The sequence below is a fragment of the Accipiter gentilis genome, chromosome 24 (genome assembly GCF_929443795.1).
Source record: "Accipiter gentilis chromosome 24, bAccGen1.1, whole genome shotgun sequence".
NCBI lineage: Eukaryota > Metazoa > Chordata > Aves > Accipitriformes > Accipitridae > Astur > Astur gentilis.
Window position 1 is genome coordinate 24,853,161 of NC_064903.1, and position 19,276 is coordinate 24,872,436.

Genomic DNA, 19,276 nt, shown 5'->3' on the forward strand with positions numbered 1-19,276 from the left:
CGCCCCGCCCAGCGTCACGGCCGCCGTCGGCAACGCCCCGCCCTCCCCGGCCCGTTGCACGGGAGCGCGGCCCGGCGCGGCCCGGCCCGAGGATGCGGGAAGGGTCGGCGCTGCCCGGCGCCCCCGGCGCCGCCGCCCCGGTGCCCGGTTTCCTGGCCAAGCTCTGGGCGCTGGTGGAGGACCCGCAGAGCGACGACGTCATCTGCTGGAGCAGGGTGAGGGCGGCCCGCGGGGCCCTGGCCCGGCCGGGCACCGCCGCCCGCGGGGCGGGGAGTCGGGGCCGGCGGCGGGGAGCGGCGCGATAGCGGGGCCGGGGCCGGGGCCGGGGAGGCCCCCGCGGAGGGCCCTGGGCGGCCCGGGGAGCGGGGCGGGGGGGAAGCAGCGCTGGGCCAGGGCTGCGGGGCCGTGCGGGCAGGGCGGCGGCGGTGGCGGCCCCGCTGCGGGGAGCGGGGAGCGCCCCTCGTCTCCCCTGGGGAGCCGGCGGGTCGGGGCGCCCCGGCCCTGGGCAGCGGCCGCCCCCGAGGCGGGGGTTGGTGTCCGCGGTAGGTGCGGGTTGGCGGGGGGGGGTGGGGGGGTAACGGCGTGGCCCGGCGCTTCGGCGGGGGGAGCCCGGTTGTGGGCAGGAGCGGGCGAAAGGGGGACGCGGGGAAGCGGCGAATTGGGGGGGGGGTGGGGGGGGTGTCCCGGTGCCCCCGCTGCCCGCCCGGTGGCCACGCACGACCCTCTGGCGCAGTGAGCGCAAAGCGGTGGAAAAGGCACTTCCAGAAATAGCGTCCTTGTCGGTTTTCCTTCCTGAGATCGGGAGGACAGGCCTCGCTGGCACAGGACCCCGCAAACACCACCGGCTGGTGAGGCCTCGGACACAAGCACAGTGCTCAGTGTTGTCCCCCGTCCTTTTTAGAGCGTTTTTAGGTTTTCTCCCCTTTTTTTCAGGGGTTTGGCCTTTACAAAGGAAAAGATGGAAAGAAACATAGTATTTTCGTTCCTAAAAACGATACCAAGACCTGCCCGCGTTCGGGAAGTTTGAACCTGAGACTATGCTAAATCCGAAACTGCTTGTGTCACAGTTACCCTTTTTTACCGCTGGGTTGTGTCGCCTGAACTTTTAGTAACTCTGCAACATTACTTGGTTATTTTTAGTGGTGACATAGTATATACAATGGAAGAATCTTGTCAGGAGCTGGGCAGCTCCGATCAAGGGAGATAGAAGCCCTCTAGTGACATGAATTCCATTGCACTTCAGCAATGTTTACGTGTCTTGTGGACAAAGAGAGCAGCAGATACACGGGTTTTTAGAACAATTTTTCTTTCGGTTAAGGTCAAAACTTCAGGGCTTTAAAAAAAAATTTCCCGTTCAATAGAAGTATTCCATGTAACTGTCTTTTGGGACTCAAATTTTTTGGTACAGTACCAAGTACTCAGAAGTGCTCACATAGGCAATTCCCTCTGCTAAGTGTTTTGCCCTTCCCTGTTGTAGGAACTGTCTCTGTTGATTTATGGTCTTGGCTTACAAGCAACACCTTAGAAAAGTTGTGCTTGTTCTCTAACTGTTGCTTCTGCTTATCTCCTAGAATGGCGAGAACTTCTGCATTCTGGATGAGCAGAGGTTTGCCAAGGAGCTACTCCCCAAGTACTTCAAACACAACAATATCTCTAGCTTCATACGACAGCTTAACATGTGTAAGCATCAGCTGTTCTCATGTATTCTTTCTGCCAATTTCATTGCTGCTTGGTATCGATTTGAATTTCTTTAAACAAACCAATTGACTTGGCAGGTCTTTCATCCCTGAAAACCTGAATTCTGGTCTTGAGTTTGCTTTGCAACAGGAAAAGATAACAGGAGAGCTTGGCTTAGTCTTTGTTTTCTGTGTTTCAACTCTGAGTCCTTTTGATCAACAACCGTAAAAATATTGTTTCATGTGCTGGTACCTAAAGCTTGGGTAGAGTTCACTGGGCTCCAGTGGTAGTGTTAATGGTAATGGTAACAGCAAATTTATGCATACCTAGAGGAACAAAGTCTGTACCTACACCCATGCAGCTAGTATATGAAAAAAATTGCCTAGATTACGCTGTTGCCTGCATTGCTGTGTTGAAACAAGGTTAGTCACACTGATGGATCGAGCTGGACTAAGTTTCTCATTAAGTTTCCTGTGCTCGACTTGTGAGCATCATGTAGCATCCATTATATAACACATGTACAACTTGTACAGGGAAAGAAGCTGGAATGAAGTGGTAATTCAAAGGTATGGTACGATGTGCAGGGCTGCAACGCACAGCAGAAATAGTTGTTTTGCAGCAGACAGCTTAGGGGCTGAGGGAGGGTACAAACTGCATAGAGGATGGCTGCCTTATTTAGAATTTCCATTCAGAGTAAGGGGGAGGAACTCTCTGTCCTTGTCCAATAGGTTTGCCTGGTCTCTCTAGCCTATGCCTATTTAGATTTTGTCAGACATGAGAGAGAAAGCATACATTTAGCCTCTTGACACACGGTGGATGCTGCTGTTCGTGTCAAGTGTTGGTTGGGACTCCATCACTTGAGTGTCAAAGGATAATGCAAGTAAACAATTGTCAGTTGCCTTGTAGCAAGGGTAAATGCTAAAATGCAAATATTCCTATGAAGACGTGCAATGCGATAGCAGCTTCCTTTTCCTGCTGGACCTATGCTAGCTTCGAGTAAAGTTTTCTAATGATAGCGCTGTTGGGGCACAAGGAAACTGGAATACATTAACTATCTTAAAAACTTGGCCAAGGTGAGACATGGATTGGTCTGTCAACTGTATTTCGCATCTACCCTGAGGTACTTGAGGCAGATGGAAATAGACCCCAGTGGTACAAGACAGCATTTGTTTTTATATGCATTTGTCTGGGATTATAGGCATGAAAAGGAAAGTGCACCGTTCCGCTGCTTCTGCCGGGGCAAGATTTTATTCAAGATGTCCTAATAAATCTCATTTCTAGTTAACTTTTGTGATTGTTTGGACATCACTGGCTTGCTTGCGGACAGTAGCTGGCATCTGCCATGCATGCTGGTGTACAGCCTGCAAGGTCATGTGATGGTATTGTGGATGTGTTCTCTAGCTGTGAAGATCGCAGCAGTCAAATCATTGACCACCAAAGAAAAGCTGCTTTGGCTGTTTTTCATAGTTTCTGCTCCCAGTAACTGTAGTGCTGTAGGCGTTTCAGTAGCCTTGGGGTTTGCTTTAGCTATGTGTTGTAACAGTCAGCTTTGCACTGAAAGAAATGACTTTGTTAATACCTCTCCACAGATGGTTTCAGGAAGGTGATTGCTCTGGAGAATGGTATGATTACAGCAGAGAAAAGCTCAGTCATTGAGTTCCAGCACCCTTTCTTCAAGCAAGGGAAGGCACATTTACTGGAAAACATCAAGCGCAAGGTATAGTCTAGGCATGTATTTACTTTCGCTTTTTTTGTTATGAAAAGTAGCTTATCAAGAGCGTGTCCAGGGGTTTCAAACACTTTACAGCCAACAAATTCCATGGGAACCAAGGTTGTGCATCATGATGCAAGCTTTTGTAACTCCCTCCTGAATGGCATGCTAGTGCTTGGCTTGGCCTCCTCATGCCAGCTCTTAGACAAAACACACCCTGCTGTTGTTTAGTAATGCACTGGAGTAGGGCCACATTCTTCATAGCTGTCAAAGTAGAGCCCTTTTTCCACAGAGCGTTCATATGCCTGATTACAGCTTAGCATGGTCTTCAATTCTGCCAGCGTGGCAGCATTGGAAAGAGTCACAAAGTGAAAGAAGCAAAAGAAAATACATTCCCAGTTGGTGCTCACTGAAAATTAGCAAGGGCATCAGTAATCCGTTCATTTGGGCGAGTTTCCGTAAATTACATAGTTCGCCAAAACTATGTTGCCACTAAGCTACATCTTTATTAGTGCTTTCCAGTTTTCTTTTGTACGTTCAGGCCTTGTCTGACCTGTTTCTGCACAGGTATTTATCCTCTGTTGGCACATTACAGCCCATAATATCCTGGCTGCCAGAGAAAGAGAGTATCGTGATACATCATGTTGACGTTTGAACTGCAGAATCTTTTCTTTAGAATGTCATAATGGGGTAGCTACATTGCCCAAGTTAATAAAAGCACAGGGTAGGCTTGAGAGTCACAATTGTGTTTTGATTGATTCTTCACTGAGCTGTCTCTGCTCAGAATCACAATTGATTAAATATAGTTGTACAGCTGCTTCTCTGACTCAGGGCTGTGCTCTTCCCAGATGCTGTAATCGCTAACTTGTCTTGGCTTGCACACCTTGCTTGCTGGTGTGTTGGGGCAGTCAGCTGATGACATTATGCGTGGCTCCGAGTATCCCAGGAGTGTTGCACTGGGTGGAGTATTCTAGATGGAAAGACAAAAGCTCTAGTTGGTGCCAAGGACGTTCGTATGAAACTATTGAATAGGCTGGTGAAACATACTCTTTGTTGCACAGGAAACGTCAGTGATTTTTTGCAAAACATCCATTAGTTTTTCCTGCTCTTTTACTGTTTGGAATGGAGTCATATTTTAGTACTTGCTGTAAACTGGATTTCAAGCCTCTAACAGGGATGCAAGTTTGAATGCAGGACTTCCTTCATTTACTCCCTTTTAATGTTAGTTCTGCTGGTGTGCTTCAGTCTCAACACCCTTATTAATTAGTTAGAGACTCTGAAGAGACCAATTCCTTGCACTTGGGCAGAATGCTTTAGTTTGGCCCTTTTTTTAGAGGGGGGCTGACTGCATTTGAAAATTCCATCTGCTGTCTGCATCTTTTGGGTGTCTTCCCCATGGAGAGGTGGTATGCTGAAGAGAAATCAGATGGCTGTGAATTTCATTTGGGATACGGCTCATGTACCTCAGCATAAAGTATTATCTGCAATGAATAGCAAAGCATCTAAAAGTGTAGACAGAGAGGAGAACTCTCAGGCCGTTCAGTCCATCCTTTGTAACACTGGGTTATGTTAAGAAAGTAGTTATTTCTGTGGAGTGATTGCATAACAATTATGTTCTGTTTCATCATGAAGTGATGGCATGCTATTTTATAACAATGTAGGTCCATTTCTGACCATCCCATTCTCCTTTGAAGAAAAGGGGTCTGTGAGCCAACCTGCATGGAAGTTGTCTAGCACTTCAGCAGGCCAATCCCAGATGCGCTCACCTCCGCTTTGCAATTTAGTGGAATAATAAGAAAAATTGTAGCATGCTGTAGGTTGGAAGGGACATCTGGTGGTTATCTGGTGCAACTCCATTTGGTTCAATTATGGTCAGTATTTGGCTAAATGATTTTTAAAATTACGCCACAAAACCAGGACATGTCATTCAGACGTGTGATGCACCAGACCTATCTTTTTCAAAATCCTGAATTGTATGTTAGCCATCAATGCCACCACTGCAGAGAGAGTTGCTGAAGGCATTGGAAAATTTTGAATATGGAACCGTGGGAAGGAGAGAGTGAGCTTTTTGCTTCCTGATGACTCTTCTGCCATCATTTGAAGGGGTGGCATTCATGGACTCTGCTGTGGGCAGAAGAGCAGTTTGGACTCTGACTCTCTGCAGACAAGTCTCTATAATTTTGGAATGTCACTGAGCAGAGAGGTAATAGAGGGAACAGGGATATGGGAATCTGCAATTTAGGTGATGTGGGACAAATTTTCAAGTAGAGTAGGATGCATCTAATTAGACAACTCGACAACTCCCCCCCCCCCCCCCCCCCCCCCCCCCCGCCTTAATGGAAATTTGTTACTCCTCTGCTTGCGGATTTACCCACACCTAAAAGGAATGCCATCATCTTGTTTTTACTCCACTATCACTTCTGTGTTTTGTTTTTGGTTGGTGTCTTACTCTTTGACACTAGAGGGCAAGCTGTCACCAGACCTGTCAGAGAGAACCCCCTAGGGAAGGCTGTTTTCAATCAGTGGTAGGTTTTTATCATGAATTGCAATGGTGAATCTACTGTCTACATGTACAAAGTACTAATCTCGTGTTTTCATTGACAACTTGGTTTTTTTCATACAGTGTAGGCTGTCCTAAGGACTGTCATCTATTGCAACCGTGATATTTTGTGATACATAAGAATTATACTGTTATCTAATCTTTCAATGGAGTTTGTACCTGTTCTTCCACAGCCTAACTACACTGTTCCTGTAGGAAGGAGTATGCAAGGTACCGTTCATAGTAAAGTATGTGTAACCTGGTCCTATTTTAGGTGTCTGCAGTAAGAACTGAGGATCTCAAGGTCTGTACGGAGGATTTGCACAAAGTACTCTCTGAAGTCCAGGAAATGAGAGAGCAGCAGAATAACATGGATGTCAGACTGGCTAACATGAAGAGGTAGACTCTGTCTGTTTCAGAGGCACTTATACACTGAATGTTGCTTATATCTAATGGAGCTTGACTCTAAATGTGGGTTTCATTTGAACTGGAAACAGGTGAAGCTATATTTTTTTCTAAGAAGCCCCATTCCACCCCACACAACATTCTGAATCTTGTTTGGTTTTATAATTCAGTTGCAGACCAGAGATTAAGACTGGGAGTTTGTTGACTATCTTGAGATTTCATTTTGGTTGCCATCATCTGTAGTAGATTTTTAGGGCCATCAAAGCATTTCCTTTTCTAAACACAAAGGAATACCTCAGACCGAGATTATTGGTGGAGCAGCAGAGGATGCGAATATCCTTATTAGCAAGTGTTTGGTCCTGCCTGATGGAAAACGGAGTTAATTTAACCCAGAGTTTATACTAGTGGATTGGATTAACTGATCGTTAGCTATCCACGGAAGGAGTGTTGCCATTGGTCCTGCAAGGTACTGTGAAAGTTTGAAAGCTGTAACACTAAAGCATATAAAGTAAACTCTGTTCATCCTCTGTCTTCTGATTTATTCTGCATTGCAGAGAAAATAAGGCCCTGTGGAAAGAAGTGGCAGTTCTAAGGCAGAAGCACAGTCAACAACAGAAGCTGCTGTCTAAGGTACCATTGCAGCATCTTCAGTGCTACCATCCTTATTCCTGCCTCTGTGATACTTGATGGCATTCTTTGCTTATGTAGAATGACAAATGACACAGAGCTGAACAGGCTATATTAATACAGCATAAAGAAAATGTTCACAGTTCCTGAGTGTCCCAGAAGTAGCACAGCAAAGAACCACAAGCAAAATACTAAGGAAAAGTCATAGTAAAAAGGATTTCAGTGTGTTTGAAATCTCAGTGAACCTTATTTGGAGAGAAGTCAGTAAATCCAGCTGACCTGGGCTAAACATGAGGCTGGAGGCAGTGCATGGTAACAGGAGCCTAAAACAAGAGATTGCAGGCACATGGAATGGAGTCTGTGAAAGATCTTGGACCAAGACAGACTTAGACCACTCAAGAAGTCAACTTGGAACCCAGAAACTATAGGAGCTTCTGCAATGGCACAAATTTTCTCTGGTTTATCCCTCAGCTGTTTCTGGTCTGGAATGCTCTAGAGACTTGTGGTGTTACGTTACATTTAAAAAAAAAAAAACAAAAACCAAAAAAACAAAACAAAACCACAATTGTCCAAGTGGGATAATTTTTCAATGCCATTGGTAACTATCATTTTGTGTTTTAAGACATGAACACAAATGGATTTTTAATTTACTTATTAATTTCAATCACATAACTACATAATTTTCTAGTAAAATCTGAATAATTTAATGTTAGGACTGCTATGCTGACCACTTGGTTTTGGTTTTTTGCTTTTCCTTTTTAGATTCTTCAATTTATACTAAGTTTGATGCGAGGAAATTACATTGTTGGGGTCAAAAGAAAAAGGTAATTACTGGATAGGTCACAAATCTGTGTCAGATATGAATTATAGGGATAAATCAGCTTCTAGAAGCAAGATACTTAAAGTGTATGAAGAATATTTTTATCACTCTTATATTCAAACTTGAGAAAGCTGATGGAAGCTGAACAAAGCATGAAATAAAGATTTCCTCTTCTTTATCACTAAAAAAATGGGTGGGAAGAGAATATACTATACATTTTAAATTTCGAATGTCATAGTTAGCAGAAATGGTAACTTTTTCAAAATGTGCAAATGTGACTGACTTGCTCAAAACAAAAAGCATGCTTAGAATGCAACCTGTCTGCAATACACTTGCTAAAAAACATTTCCAAAAGCCAGTTTTCTTAGAAGTGGAAGAATGATTGTTCTTACCATTACTCCATATATTTGGCATTGCTACAGCTTTTTACTGTGGAACCATATACTAAAGCCATATTTTGTCTCAGGTCTCTAACAGATGCTGCAGGTGCTTCACCTTCCAAATACAGTCGTCAGTATGTTCGCATACCTGTGGAGAGTGGCCAAGCAGTAAGTCTTCCCAGGGAAAGAGACAATGGGTTGGACAGGATGATACACAGTGATCTCGAAGTCTTCCTTCTAACTATTAATACCCTAATCTTATAATCAGATGGACTCCATTTTGAAATGGGCAGCTTTAAAGCATTGCTCTGTCTGTAAAATCATGCAAATCAGTACAACTAGTCAAAGATGAAATCTGAACAGGAAGGAGAAGTTGCAAGAAGAATGGAGCTTCAACATCAAAAAAAGTCAGACCTTTTGATTTACTCATTCTATTTGCTGTATCCTGCAGGTGGCTTTTTCTGAACATGATGCAGATGATGAGGATGGAAATGGTACAGGTCTCATCATTCGAGATATCACTGATACCCTGGAAAATGCCACTGATGGTCTCCTTGCTGTAGCACACACAAGTGGCAGAGCCAGGTACTTTTAAAGGATGTGGCAGTATTTATGCTTAGGTTGTTAACTAGGTAGGTACACTAGTATAAGTGATCCATGTGAATTCTGGGAAACAGCCTCTCTGAATTTCTACTCTATTTGTGCATGACAGGCCTGTTTGTAGGCTGTCTTTTTTACAGTGTGTAGCATTGGTCATGGTCAGCAAAGCTTTTTAAGAGCTCATGTCTCTTCAGGAGTGCTTGAAGGCCTATCAAGCTGATCGGCACTTGAAGTTTAATTTGCTGAGGCTTTTCTATCTATTCAACAAATAAGCACATACTTAATGTTTTTACTGAACAGGGACCTGAATGCATATATAGGTTACTAAAAAGCAATCCAAAATGTATATAGGTTACTAATAAACAAACCAAGATGTATAGTTTTATCTCCAGTTTCACTACTACTCTCGCTAATATTATGGTAAGCATAACTGAAGGGAAGGCATTCTTTTGTGTAGCATCAGATTCTTGTAAAAAACCATTTAGCTGTTAACATCCACAGCGACATAGGGACCAATTTGGAATCTTTTCTTTCCAGAGACACAATGTTAAGAGGTTCCCTCCTGCCTAATTTCCATATACTATTTTGCCCCTTTGGGCCTGGCAAAATGGGGTGGTTTGCTCTGATAAATGCTATCTGTATAAGCTGTAATAAGAGATTCTTCATCTGCCTTTAGGAAGGCACTTCTCTTCTTTTTCTAAAGACCAGTTGTTTTTTTGAACCCTTGACTACCCTGACCTTATTTGGTGTTAAGATTTGAGGTACTAAACTTGAAATGAGTAGTAATACAGTTGATGAATTCTTCTGTGTATTGTTTCTCTTTGGGTCATGTTTTAGAGAGACACAGGCAGCTCTGGATCCTGGCTTACCTATTTGTCAAGTATCGCAGCCAAATGAGTTAAATTGTGCAGAAACCATCCCACCAGTTCATATAAATGATGTCAGCAAATCCAGTGAAATAGGAAATGTTGCTGTGGAACTCCATACTGCACAACCTAATGCTCCAGAAGACCCCGTGTCAGTGATTGACTCCATCTTGAACGAGAACAACTCTGGAAACCAAAACGATCCTTTACTGGACAGGTATCTTGTGGGATCTTGTCAAAGTTTCAGAGGATGTGTTTAGCTTTTTAAATGTCATTGATGAACTGAATTTTCTGCCCCTTCCTTAGTAGGTCTTGAAAAAGACAAGTGTTAGCATCATGCACTAAAAGCAGGGCAAGTTCATCTGTCACATCTCTGATAATGAGTGTGCCTGACTTCTGGTGCATAACTCTGAGGACTGGTGAGGTCAGTCTGTCACATCAGCCCTTGTATTGCCAACTACTGGCACTGCCAAGTACTGCCAAACAGCAGGTCAAGGGTAGTGATTTCAGGAGGGCATCATGTGTTGGTTTGTTTCTGAGGACTGGATATGGATTTGTATCAGTGGTAGTCTGATGCTGTTTCGCTGTTGCTTCCTTTCGTTGCCCCTCACTTTCGCAAAGGTTCATTTCCCTTGCACATTGTCAGGTCAGACTCGCCCCTGGGATCAAAACCATGCAGGCTGTGGTTTCACACTCAGCAGCACTGCTGCTTAAGCAGTTCCCAACTCTGCACTGGCCCCTAAGCTTTATCAGTGCCATCACTTGTGTGGCTGCAGGGTGGGCTGGATCCAGGAACAAACTTTTTAGTTCTTTCTCCTCACAGCTTTTCTGCTGTGCTTAACTTCAGGTAGGAAGTACTGAGACGATGTGTCACAACACTCTGTGTAAACTGAAGGCCCTGTAATATCACTGAATCACAGAATAGTTTGGGTTGGAAGAGACCTTGGGGATCATCTAGTTCCAACTCCCTGCCATGGGCAGGGACACCTTCCACCAGACCAGGTTGCTCAAAGTGACATCCCTGTCCTTCTTACGTTGGGGGCCCCAGAGCTGAACGCAGTACTGCAAGTGGGGTCTCACAGAGCAGAGTGCCTTGGTGGCACTGCAAAATGTGGGGCAATGTCTTGGAACTCCCTGTTCCTTGTAGCTGGGAGTTCTACCATAGGAGGTAGCTTGCAGCACAGCGAGAAGTTCAGCACTGGCACCGTGCGTGCAGCTTCCTTTCCACTTCAGTCACTGTCCTTTGAGTCCTGCCCACTGTCCTTGGAAACGTGTACAAGTTGGCAACAATCTGATGGTTCAAAACAGGTAGTGTTTCTTCAGATCCAGATTATTTTCAGGCCTTTGCTTATCATTTATTGTCCCCAGGTGAAGCCATCAGACCTTAGTTTAAACAGATACTGGTGTATAGGATGGGATCTGAGAACATTTGAAAGATATTAAAATGAAGGAAGAAGCAGGTGTGGAAGGAGGAACTGCTTTTTGATGTGATAGCTATTTTACTTGCTGTTCAGATGGTCGTCTTTGTACCTGTCCTTCAAAGAGTTGGACCGTGAAAAATGGTACAGGAATGCAGTTTCATTCGTTTGGCAATAAGCTATTTTGGATTGTGAGCAACCTAGTCTGGCTCTCATCTTGCCCCACAGCTGTAATAACTGAGAGGTTAGCAGATAATTTCTGAGAGTTTTTACTGCCTTGTGGTGCAAAAGAAGGTCCTAACTGCTAACTGTTCCTTACAGTACTATATCATTTTGTCTTTTTAGGGAAGAAATTCAGGATTTTCTTAATTGCATTGATGCCAGCCTGGAAGAGCTTCAAGCAATGTTATCTGGGAAGCAGTATAACTTTGGTTCTGAAGCTTTCAGCGATGTGAGTGTCTCTTCACTTTTTCTGATTTCTGAAAAATACTTACTAGGTTGCATCATAAAATTTTACTGTTTTATTCTGTGTTGTAATGGGCAAGAGGGTGGAAAATCCTGAAAAACAGATAGTTAGGGATAGAATGATGCATAGTCTTTCTACGAGTCTAACAATGTACACTGTAACATTGAGAGCCTTTTTCAGTTCATGCTGTATTTCCATTATACATAACTCAAGGTGTGTGTGGGGGGGAAATTGGACACTCTTCTCCTCCTCAAGCCTTTGTCACATAACATTACATCCTGACTATGTGTTTGATTATGCATTATGATATGGAATGAAACTCAGCCATATACATGGAATCACTGGGAAATATGGTGTCCTTTTCTTCTCATGTGACCTCAGTTTACTGCCACAGGTCGAAAAGTATATTGCTGTAGGCCTGTGGACGAGCCACCTTCCCTGTGCTTCAGTGGATGGAGTGGTGTCCTGGATCCTGCTGTCCTTTCAGGAGTTCTCTGAAGTTTTGTTTAAGAACTGTATTATACCACTTACTGTCTGTTTTTATTTTCAGACGCTTAATCCTGAGCTGCCAGCCCTTGACATGAGCTTGATGGAAACTTCCCCTGGTATGGAAAATGTAAGAGTAAGAGTTGCTTCTGTGATGGGGAGGGTTAATATGATGTTGAGAGCTATATTTTTACTGATGCAGTTTGAAGGTAGGGACCAGATTGATAGCACAGGATGAAACTGCCCGTTTATCTAGTCCTGCTGACTTAATGTTTTCAGTTATTGCTGTTGGCATATATGAATTTAAGAGGGTTCTCAAGATAATTTCAAGTCTTACGTTCCTAGCTGCAGTAATACACTCAGTGGGCTGATTTAAACTGTCACTTCACTTTGAATAACATGTTTTTTGCTTTCTGAATACACCTTAGAACATAATGAAGAGGGGAAACAAACTGGTGTCTGTTGAATCATATGTCTGTATTGAGGATTTCCTCCCCCATCTATTACTTCTGTACCTTCTGTTTAGAATGAGGAGGGTAGAAAATCTTGTCTTTTGGGGATGTAAGTTTCTGAGAACAGCTTCTTGGCTTGTTTCTCCTAGCCTCATGGATTCCCATGATGTCTTTTAGCCAGGTGGTAACTAGGGCTGGGGTTATAGTTCAGATGACATTGTGTGCCTTCAGCCTGTCTGAATGAAAAGTACTAAATGAAAAATATAATGCAATATACTGTATTTATTCTGAACGCAGCAGTATGGAATTTCCTCAGAGGACATACAAAAGTTCAGTGCAAATTTACTTCTCTTGGTCCAGTTCCTAAAACTGACTCATATTAAAAAAAAAAACTTGCAAGTGTCACTTATTTTATAGTCCTGGAATAATACTTAAACTAGGACTTCCCAGTCATAAGAGCTTAGACCACAACTGAGGTAAAATGTAGCTGTGTTCAAGCAGGGCTTGCAAAATTTAATTGTATTGATGAAATCATGTTTAACAGTGTTATTCCAATAAGATAGACTATAATAAAGCTTCTGCTTTGGAATGTAAAATAAGTATTTGCTAGTCAGAAGCTTGTTTGGCTTTAGTAAGTTAAGTTTGTCTATATTTCACCGTGCCTTCTTCTGAGAGCTCCTGTTTGCTGGCCCTCATGTGGAACAGTGGGCTCATTGGTTTCATTTCTCTTCCCTCCTCCTTTCACCTTTAATTTTGTTAGCCAGTCAGCGAAGGCTTGGATTTTGTTATTGTTGAGCATTCTGTCTTACTCTCTGCCCATTTTGCTTCAGATTGCAAACTTGGCAGAGAGCACTGAAGATCTGGGAGCAAGAGAGAGAGAAACAGCCGGAAGCAAAGGTGGGCAGGAAGGAACACTGAGAGCTGTGACAGTTCCAAACTCTTCCAAAACTGTGTGTTGAAAGGGAATTTTTGTACCCTTAATGTGGTTTATCTCCTCCTTTGGTCTGGGCTTAACATTTTTGTGAAGACTGGAATGTTTCACTGATCTTGATGAAGCTGTGCCTCAATCAAAAGACCCCATCCTATGCCCCATGTTGGTGTTAACCATTTCCTTTTTCTTATACGTGACACAGTGCCACAATAGGGAGCAGAACTGCAAATGTCCTTGTGGAAGTATCCCCTCTGTGGGCTACAACCCCCACAAATGCAGTGCTACTCATTTTACCACTTCAGTGCTGCCATTGCATGCTGTGTATGTATTAGGGGCTTGAAGTGTGCTTCAGATATTGATCTGAACAGACACAGGAGCCTTAGCTCCCCTCTTGCAGCTGTGGATGTAGTCCGTCAGAGCTCAGCTGTGTGGTTTTCTTTAGTGAACCAGGTTTTGAAGCAGCCTCTCTGGTTTTGCTTGTTTTGTCACTAACGTGACACAGGAGCCTGGAGTTTAAACTGTTTGTTTTCCCTCAGATATGCAGCTGATAGAGTACAGGGCCAATCCTCTGCTCTCATTATTTGAAGAACTACCTTCAAGTGAAGCTGCAGGGAAGACAGAGGATCCGAAAGACCTTCTGCTGCCCCCCCTGGAGGAGAAACCTGCTCTTCATCCTCCCTCAGGTAGTGGAACTGGCTTGCCGCTAGCAGCTCCAGCAAGCCAGGCTGAGCCTCTGGATGCTCTGGGAATGGGTGATCCACCTCTTCTCTCGGAAGATGGGAACGGAGAGTATAAACTGTTTCCACTCTTGCTCCTCAGTCCTGTTGCTAACTTCATAGAAGAGGCCTCTGAGATAGAAACTTCTTGAACTCACATAACTTCTGTAACTGGCTTAGTGGTGTGAATAGACAACAAGAAATGAATCAGCAAGAAGTTTGACCTCTCTCCTCACCAGCTTCCTGGGTGTCATAGTCTGTATAGACAAAAGAACGTTCTCTTTCTACAAGCAAAGAGTACATCTGGAAAAACTGAAAACAGGCTCAAAACAAGAGCTGTTGGGAGTGAAGGCACTGGGCAGAGGAGAAGAACAATGTCCCTGTAAACATACCGCAATGTATTCTGTAACTTTTTATCCGATACCCTTACTGCAAGAGGAGATCTGTTTGTATCCTGTTTGTAAAGTTTGGCTGGGGTTTTTTGTTGTTTGGGTTTTTTTATTAGCTGGATAGTAATGTGGTATGTAATATTTTGAACATGAGTTTTACTCTTTCTGAGAGCCTGTTTCAATAGGTGGCTTGTCTACTGTTTGAAATTGAGATATTTTTTTTTAATTTTGTTTTTAATTTGAGATTTCTTTTTTGATAGTTTGTGGCTACAATTGTTTGCATCTGCTTAGATCACTTTCGTACTCCTAGATTTGCTCCTAGGTACAGGGAACATTTTTCCTATGGAAAATTACATTTTAACTGTGGGATATTACTTTTTAACATGCTAACACACATCCATTGCCACGGATTGTAGGTGTTGTGGTAGGAAGTGCTTGCCACCCTGCGTAATGCTGATTTCTCATGCACATTGCATGGCAGTTCTTCTAGGGTAACTTGCACCTAGCTCACAGGTCATGTGTCCTCAGAAATTTTGAGTAGAACTGATTCACGTCTAGCAAGTCCAGCAGCTGTCCTTAAAATGAGAAGGGAAAAGGGGAAAAAAAAAAAAAAAAAGAAGAGAGTCATGGGGTAACTTGCATTGACATAGGACATCACATTAAGATTTCTCTTCTGCTTGCAGTAGTTATTTGTTTACCTGACCCTATATGAACACCGGACTTCTTGCTGCATTTTCTGCTTGTGGAATCTTAAAGCTAAATTAACTAGATGCATTTGAGTTCTTTGACAGCGAATTACAAAAACTAGTGTCTGGTTAATCAAAAAATCTTTTCTCAAAATTCCTTTCTACACTGTTTTCCTAACTTCTTTGAGCAGCTGTCATGTAGACATCAGCCCCTGGTGTCAGTGGAATAGCAAGTTCTCCTTCATTGATACCAAGTTTGTAGCAGTCTACCACTAGCCCACACAAACCTGAAATTTGCTGTAGCGATACAAAACTGTTGGGGCTAGAAGATGCCTGGAAGCAGGTAGAAAACCCGTTGTATAATATCACATGATATTTCCTACCAATGCAATTACTTGCAATTTTTTTCAGGTTTAGGAATTCAGGCTACCTACAGGCTTTGTTCTCTCCAAAGTTTCTGAAGTACTAAGTTTGCAGTTCTTTTATATTAAAGAATCCAAGGTAATTTGATATTCTGAAGCCTACTAGATAATGCATGTTATCTGTGCTGGCCTTGCTTAACTGGATTTGTGCTTCATTGTCAAATCTTTTGAGTTGCAGAGGAGGATCTTGCTACTGAGTGTGTGTATTATGTGTAATGCCTTCACAGTGTCATTTTATTCCTGTGCTTCTGTAACTGTTCTTTACCTTGTGATCCTTCATGTTTGTATCTTTTGAATTGCCTTTTGTCAAGTGTGTCTTATTCTAGCCTTTTTTCGTCTTTTGTTTTTGCTTACTTCTTGCGACAAAGGGCTGAATTGCCTGAAGGTTTTGTGAGCTAAAGAGAGAGGAGGAAATTAGTGAATTGTGTCTCTGTCTTGGGTTCTGTTGTTTGGGGTTTTTTTATTTCTTCCCCAAGGGCCTCAATTTTGCCAAGAGTGAAACAGCAAACTTTTCTGTGCTGTTTTGACAGCACAGTGCAGACAACAAAGTTCTTGTGAGAGCTACAGAAGATCAGCCTCTCACACTGAACAGGTTAGACTGAAGTGTAGTTCCTGTTATGGGTTACTGTCATGTTCTTCCATCATGGAGTCCTCTGATCTCAGTGCATCTCACCATCAGATATTTGATCTGATTGCATAATAGCTTTTTAACACACTTTCTCTCTTAAGGAGTTAAGAAACCAAGGCTTAAGAAAACTGCAAATAAAAATTTGTGCATCTGTGTCTGGTTTATGTACTGGTTTAGGAAAAGTGTTTCTTTATGCAAGTTTACTGAGAAAGATTGCAATGGAAAGGGGAAGGCTGAATAGCAAGAAGAACCTACATGCTGAAGTAATTAAACTCAACAATTGCAAAACCATTACTGTGTTTCTTGTACGTTCTTTTTGCGTGTGTTCCTGTGTGTGCCAATACTTCCAAAACCCGTTTACTCAATCTTCTAGAAAGGAGAGCTTTAATACTCTCTGGGCGATCTCATTATGCAGCTGTTGCTGGTTCAAAAATAACTGAAATGCTAAGGTCAGCCTGGCACCTCTTTTCAGAGCTGTCAGCCTGAGAAAGAAGGAAGTTTAGGTTTATTATTGACCCATATTCAACAAGTTGTGGAATCAAAGCTTGTGGGAATGGGACTGGCCACCACTGAGAGCGTAGGGCCAGGCTGGCTTTGGGCATTTATTCATTGCCTATATACAGGTAGCTTGCAGGCAGCCAGCCTTTCACATCTAAGCGGTGAGGGGACCTGATACCGTTTTTTCATAGGTAGTGATGTGAAAGCTCACAATACTGTCTTGGGTGCCAGTGAGAAATGGTCTTGTGGTAGAAAGCTCCCCAGTTGACAACTGGAAGTTGTGACGGATTGAGCACTGTGAAATGGCAGCTTCAGGAACCTGTTGTACAAACAAGTGCTGTTGTAAAGATCGCCACCATGCCCCAAGCTCAGCAAAACAAATGCTACTGCTGTTTCAAAGAAAGGAGCACGTGTCCTTGAATCCTCTTACATTACTCAGAGCAGTAGAGGTATCCTCTGAGTAATATAAGAGGTCTATGTAAACACAAATCAACTGAAGTGAATCCACGGGCTGTGAAAGGGAGAGTAGGATGAAAGACAGGATGAAAATCTTTTCAAAAGCTTTTCATTAGTAGCTATCTTTGTTCCCGGAGCTGGAGAATTTTCCTTAACAGGAGCACCCAATATATTCACTCACCTTCCCCCCACACACACACCCTGCTGCCTCCATTTCTCCATCTCCCCCGTCTTCTCTATAATAAACAGACAAACTTTACATTTTAGTTTAAATCAGCAGTTGGTATATTTAATCAGACACCATCTTCTCTTTCCTTTCCTTTAAAAGGAAGGTGTTGGCACCTTAAGGTCATGTATCATACAAGGTTAACTTAGATTCATTAGACTACAGCTGTTAAGGTCAGTTATCAGACAGGTTTGAGTATCTTCTAATACTTATCTGTGCCTTCTTCCTTTAACATTAACTTCTATTCTGATTTCTAGATTCATTCTGTTACACATTTGTTTAAAAAGAGAAAACATTACTGAAATCAACAATTCTATTCTAGAGCCATTGCCCTAGTTTCTTCCCTGTTTTTTTGCCAGTAAGTTTCAACCACACTCTACAGTTCTCCCTGGATGTCATCTCGCACAGAGACAGTCTGAAAGGCTATCCACGGTCCCTGTTCCTTGTTCGTAACTCATGGTCCCACACTGCAGGATCCCGGCCTCAGCCTTGTACCTGCTGCCAGGACCATGGCCATCCCCCAAGCTGGCACAGCAGCTCCTGCTCTTTCATCGGCTCTTGTTGTTGCTGCAGTACCCACACCAGCTCTTCCCATATCTCAGTCTTTTGTAACTCTCTGCCTGGTCAAAACTTACCAGCATTGTTTGGAAAGTGTGTTAGTAACAACCACCTACAATGTAAATTCTGCTGGTGTTGGGTTTTTTTTTTAACCACCCTTTCCTTTTCCTTTCAGAGACAAGTTGATATTTCAGCTGGGCTGGGACACCCAGATTACTCTGTTCCTGTTTGCCAAATCACAGGGCAGTCACTCAGCCCAAGGATTGTGCAAGTGCTCTCACGCCTGCATGTGGGGCCAGCCTGGCACCTGCCTGGTCCTCGCCTCCCTGTCCTTTCCCAAAAAGCCATTTCTTGCTGGAGCTCTGCCAGCTACACCAGATGTAGCGCGCCAGCACAAGCATTCTTCACAGACTCCAGTAAGAAAGGGCCTCAGCTCCATTAGGTATTGATTAAAACAACGTTTGTGGGAGATAACACGAGAAGGAAACAGGGAAGAGCATAGATAACCCTGGCATCAGGCAGACCTCTGATCTAGACATGGCACACTGTGCAGAGCCCACTCCAAGGTTAACCGGCACCGTGGGCTTCACAGTCTTTGTAGGATTCTCCTCGACGTAAAGAAATCTATTCATCATTTCCACTGCCAAGAAAAAGGATGTTTATATGAAAACGTGTCGCTCCACTTCAAAGTAAGGACGAGGAGATGTCAAGCGCCGTCGGCGTGGGGAGCCACGGACAGACAACTCCATTGCGAGGAGCCGGGCAGGTCTGTCTGCGGCCGGGTGGTATCTGCAGCACGGCACAAGCCCCAGGGCCCAGCAGTGGGTGCAGCACGGGGGTCCGGGAGGCAGTGGGTCACTAACCCCTTGAACATACAACAGCTTGCTGATCAGGGCTACTATGTCACTGCGACTCGATGCGTAAGGAGTTTGGGTTACCTGTGATCACCATTGCCTCAATATAATGCAAGTTTCCTTCCTCCCCCAGCATCGATGTGCACAGCTGCTGCATTTACTTCTTGGTTTTAGTGTCCTGTATGTGGGGAAGAAAAGGCTGCTTTTCCTTGACTTTCATGTGCTAAGAATTTGCAGAACACCCAGGCATGGCAAGCACAGCGTGAGAAAGTGAAAAGTGCCCCTCACATGCTTCTTTCGTAATTATTTTTCATACTGTTCCAGACCAGCCCTCCCCACACCAACCACGGCAGCCTAGCCATCAATTTTTTATCTCATATTACTGTGTGCTTGCTAACACAGAGCTTTCCAGAATACATGAAAAACTTATTTTGGTCTGTCTCTCCTGGACTGTATGATGTCACC

The 19,276-nt window shown here is 43.7% G+C and overlaps 1 protein-coding gene across 2 annotated transcripts; it reads left to right on the forward strand.

Annotated features, from left to right (window-relative positions):
- The first annotated feature begins 52 nt into the window (after window positions 1-52).
- On the forward strand, window positions 53-16,510 carry LOC126050208 (heat shock factor protein 3). 2 transcript variants are annotated; one of them, XM_049827792.1, is made up of 14 exons: window positions 53-215; window positions 1,572-1,680; window positions 3,267-3,394; window positions 6,202-6,326; window positions 6,887-6,962; window positions 7,722-7,783; window positions 8,246-8,327; window positions 8,611-8,744; window positions 9,597-9,842; window positions 11,389-11,494; window positions 12,060-12,125; window positions 13,278-13,344; window positions 13,915-14,061; window positions 14,198-16,510. In XM_049827792.1, the coding sequence occupies exons 1-14, from the start codon at window positions 93-95 to the stop codon at window positions 14,215-14,217; spliced, it is 1,491 nt and encodes a 496-aa protein (XP_049683749.1). In that variant the 5' UTR covers window positions 53-92; the 3' UTR covers window positions 14,218-16,510. The 2 variants fall into 2 exon arrangements, with proteins under 2 accessions (XP_049683749.1, XP_049683748.1); XM_049827791.1 differs by having other exon boundaries at window positions 13,915-16,510.
- The last annotated feature ends 2,766 nt before the right edge of the window (window positions 16,511-19,276 follow it).

Coding starts and splice junctions, on each gene's coding strand:
- LOC126050208 (XM_049827791.1), top strand. CDS start 93: ATGCGGGAAGGGTCGGCGCTGCCCGGCGCCCCCGGCGCCGCCGCCCCG. Junction 216..1,571: donor ACGTCATCTGCTGGAGCAGG/GTGAGGGCGGCC, acceptor CTTATCTCCTAG/AATGGCGAGAACTTCTGCAT. Junction 6,327..6,886: donor AGACTGGCTAACATGAAGAG/GTAGACTCTGTC, acceptor TCTGCATTGCAG/AGAAAATAAGGCCCTGTGGA.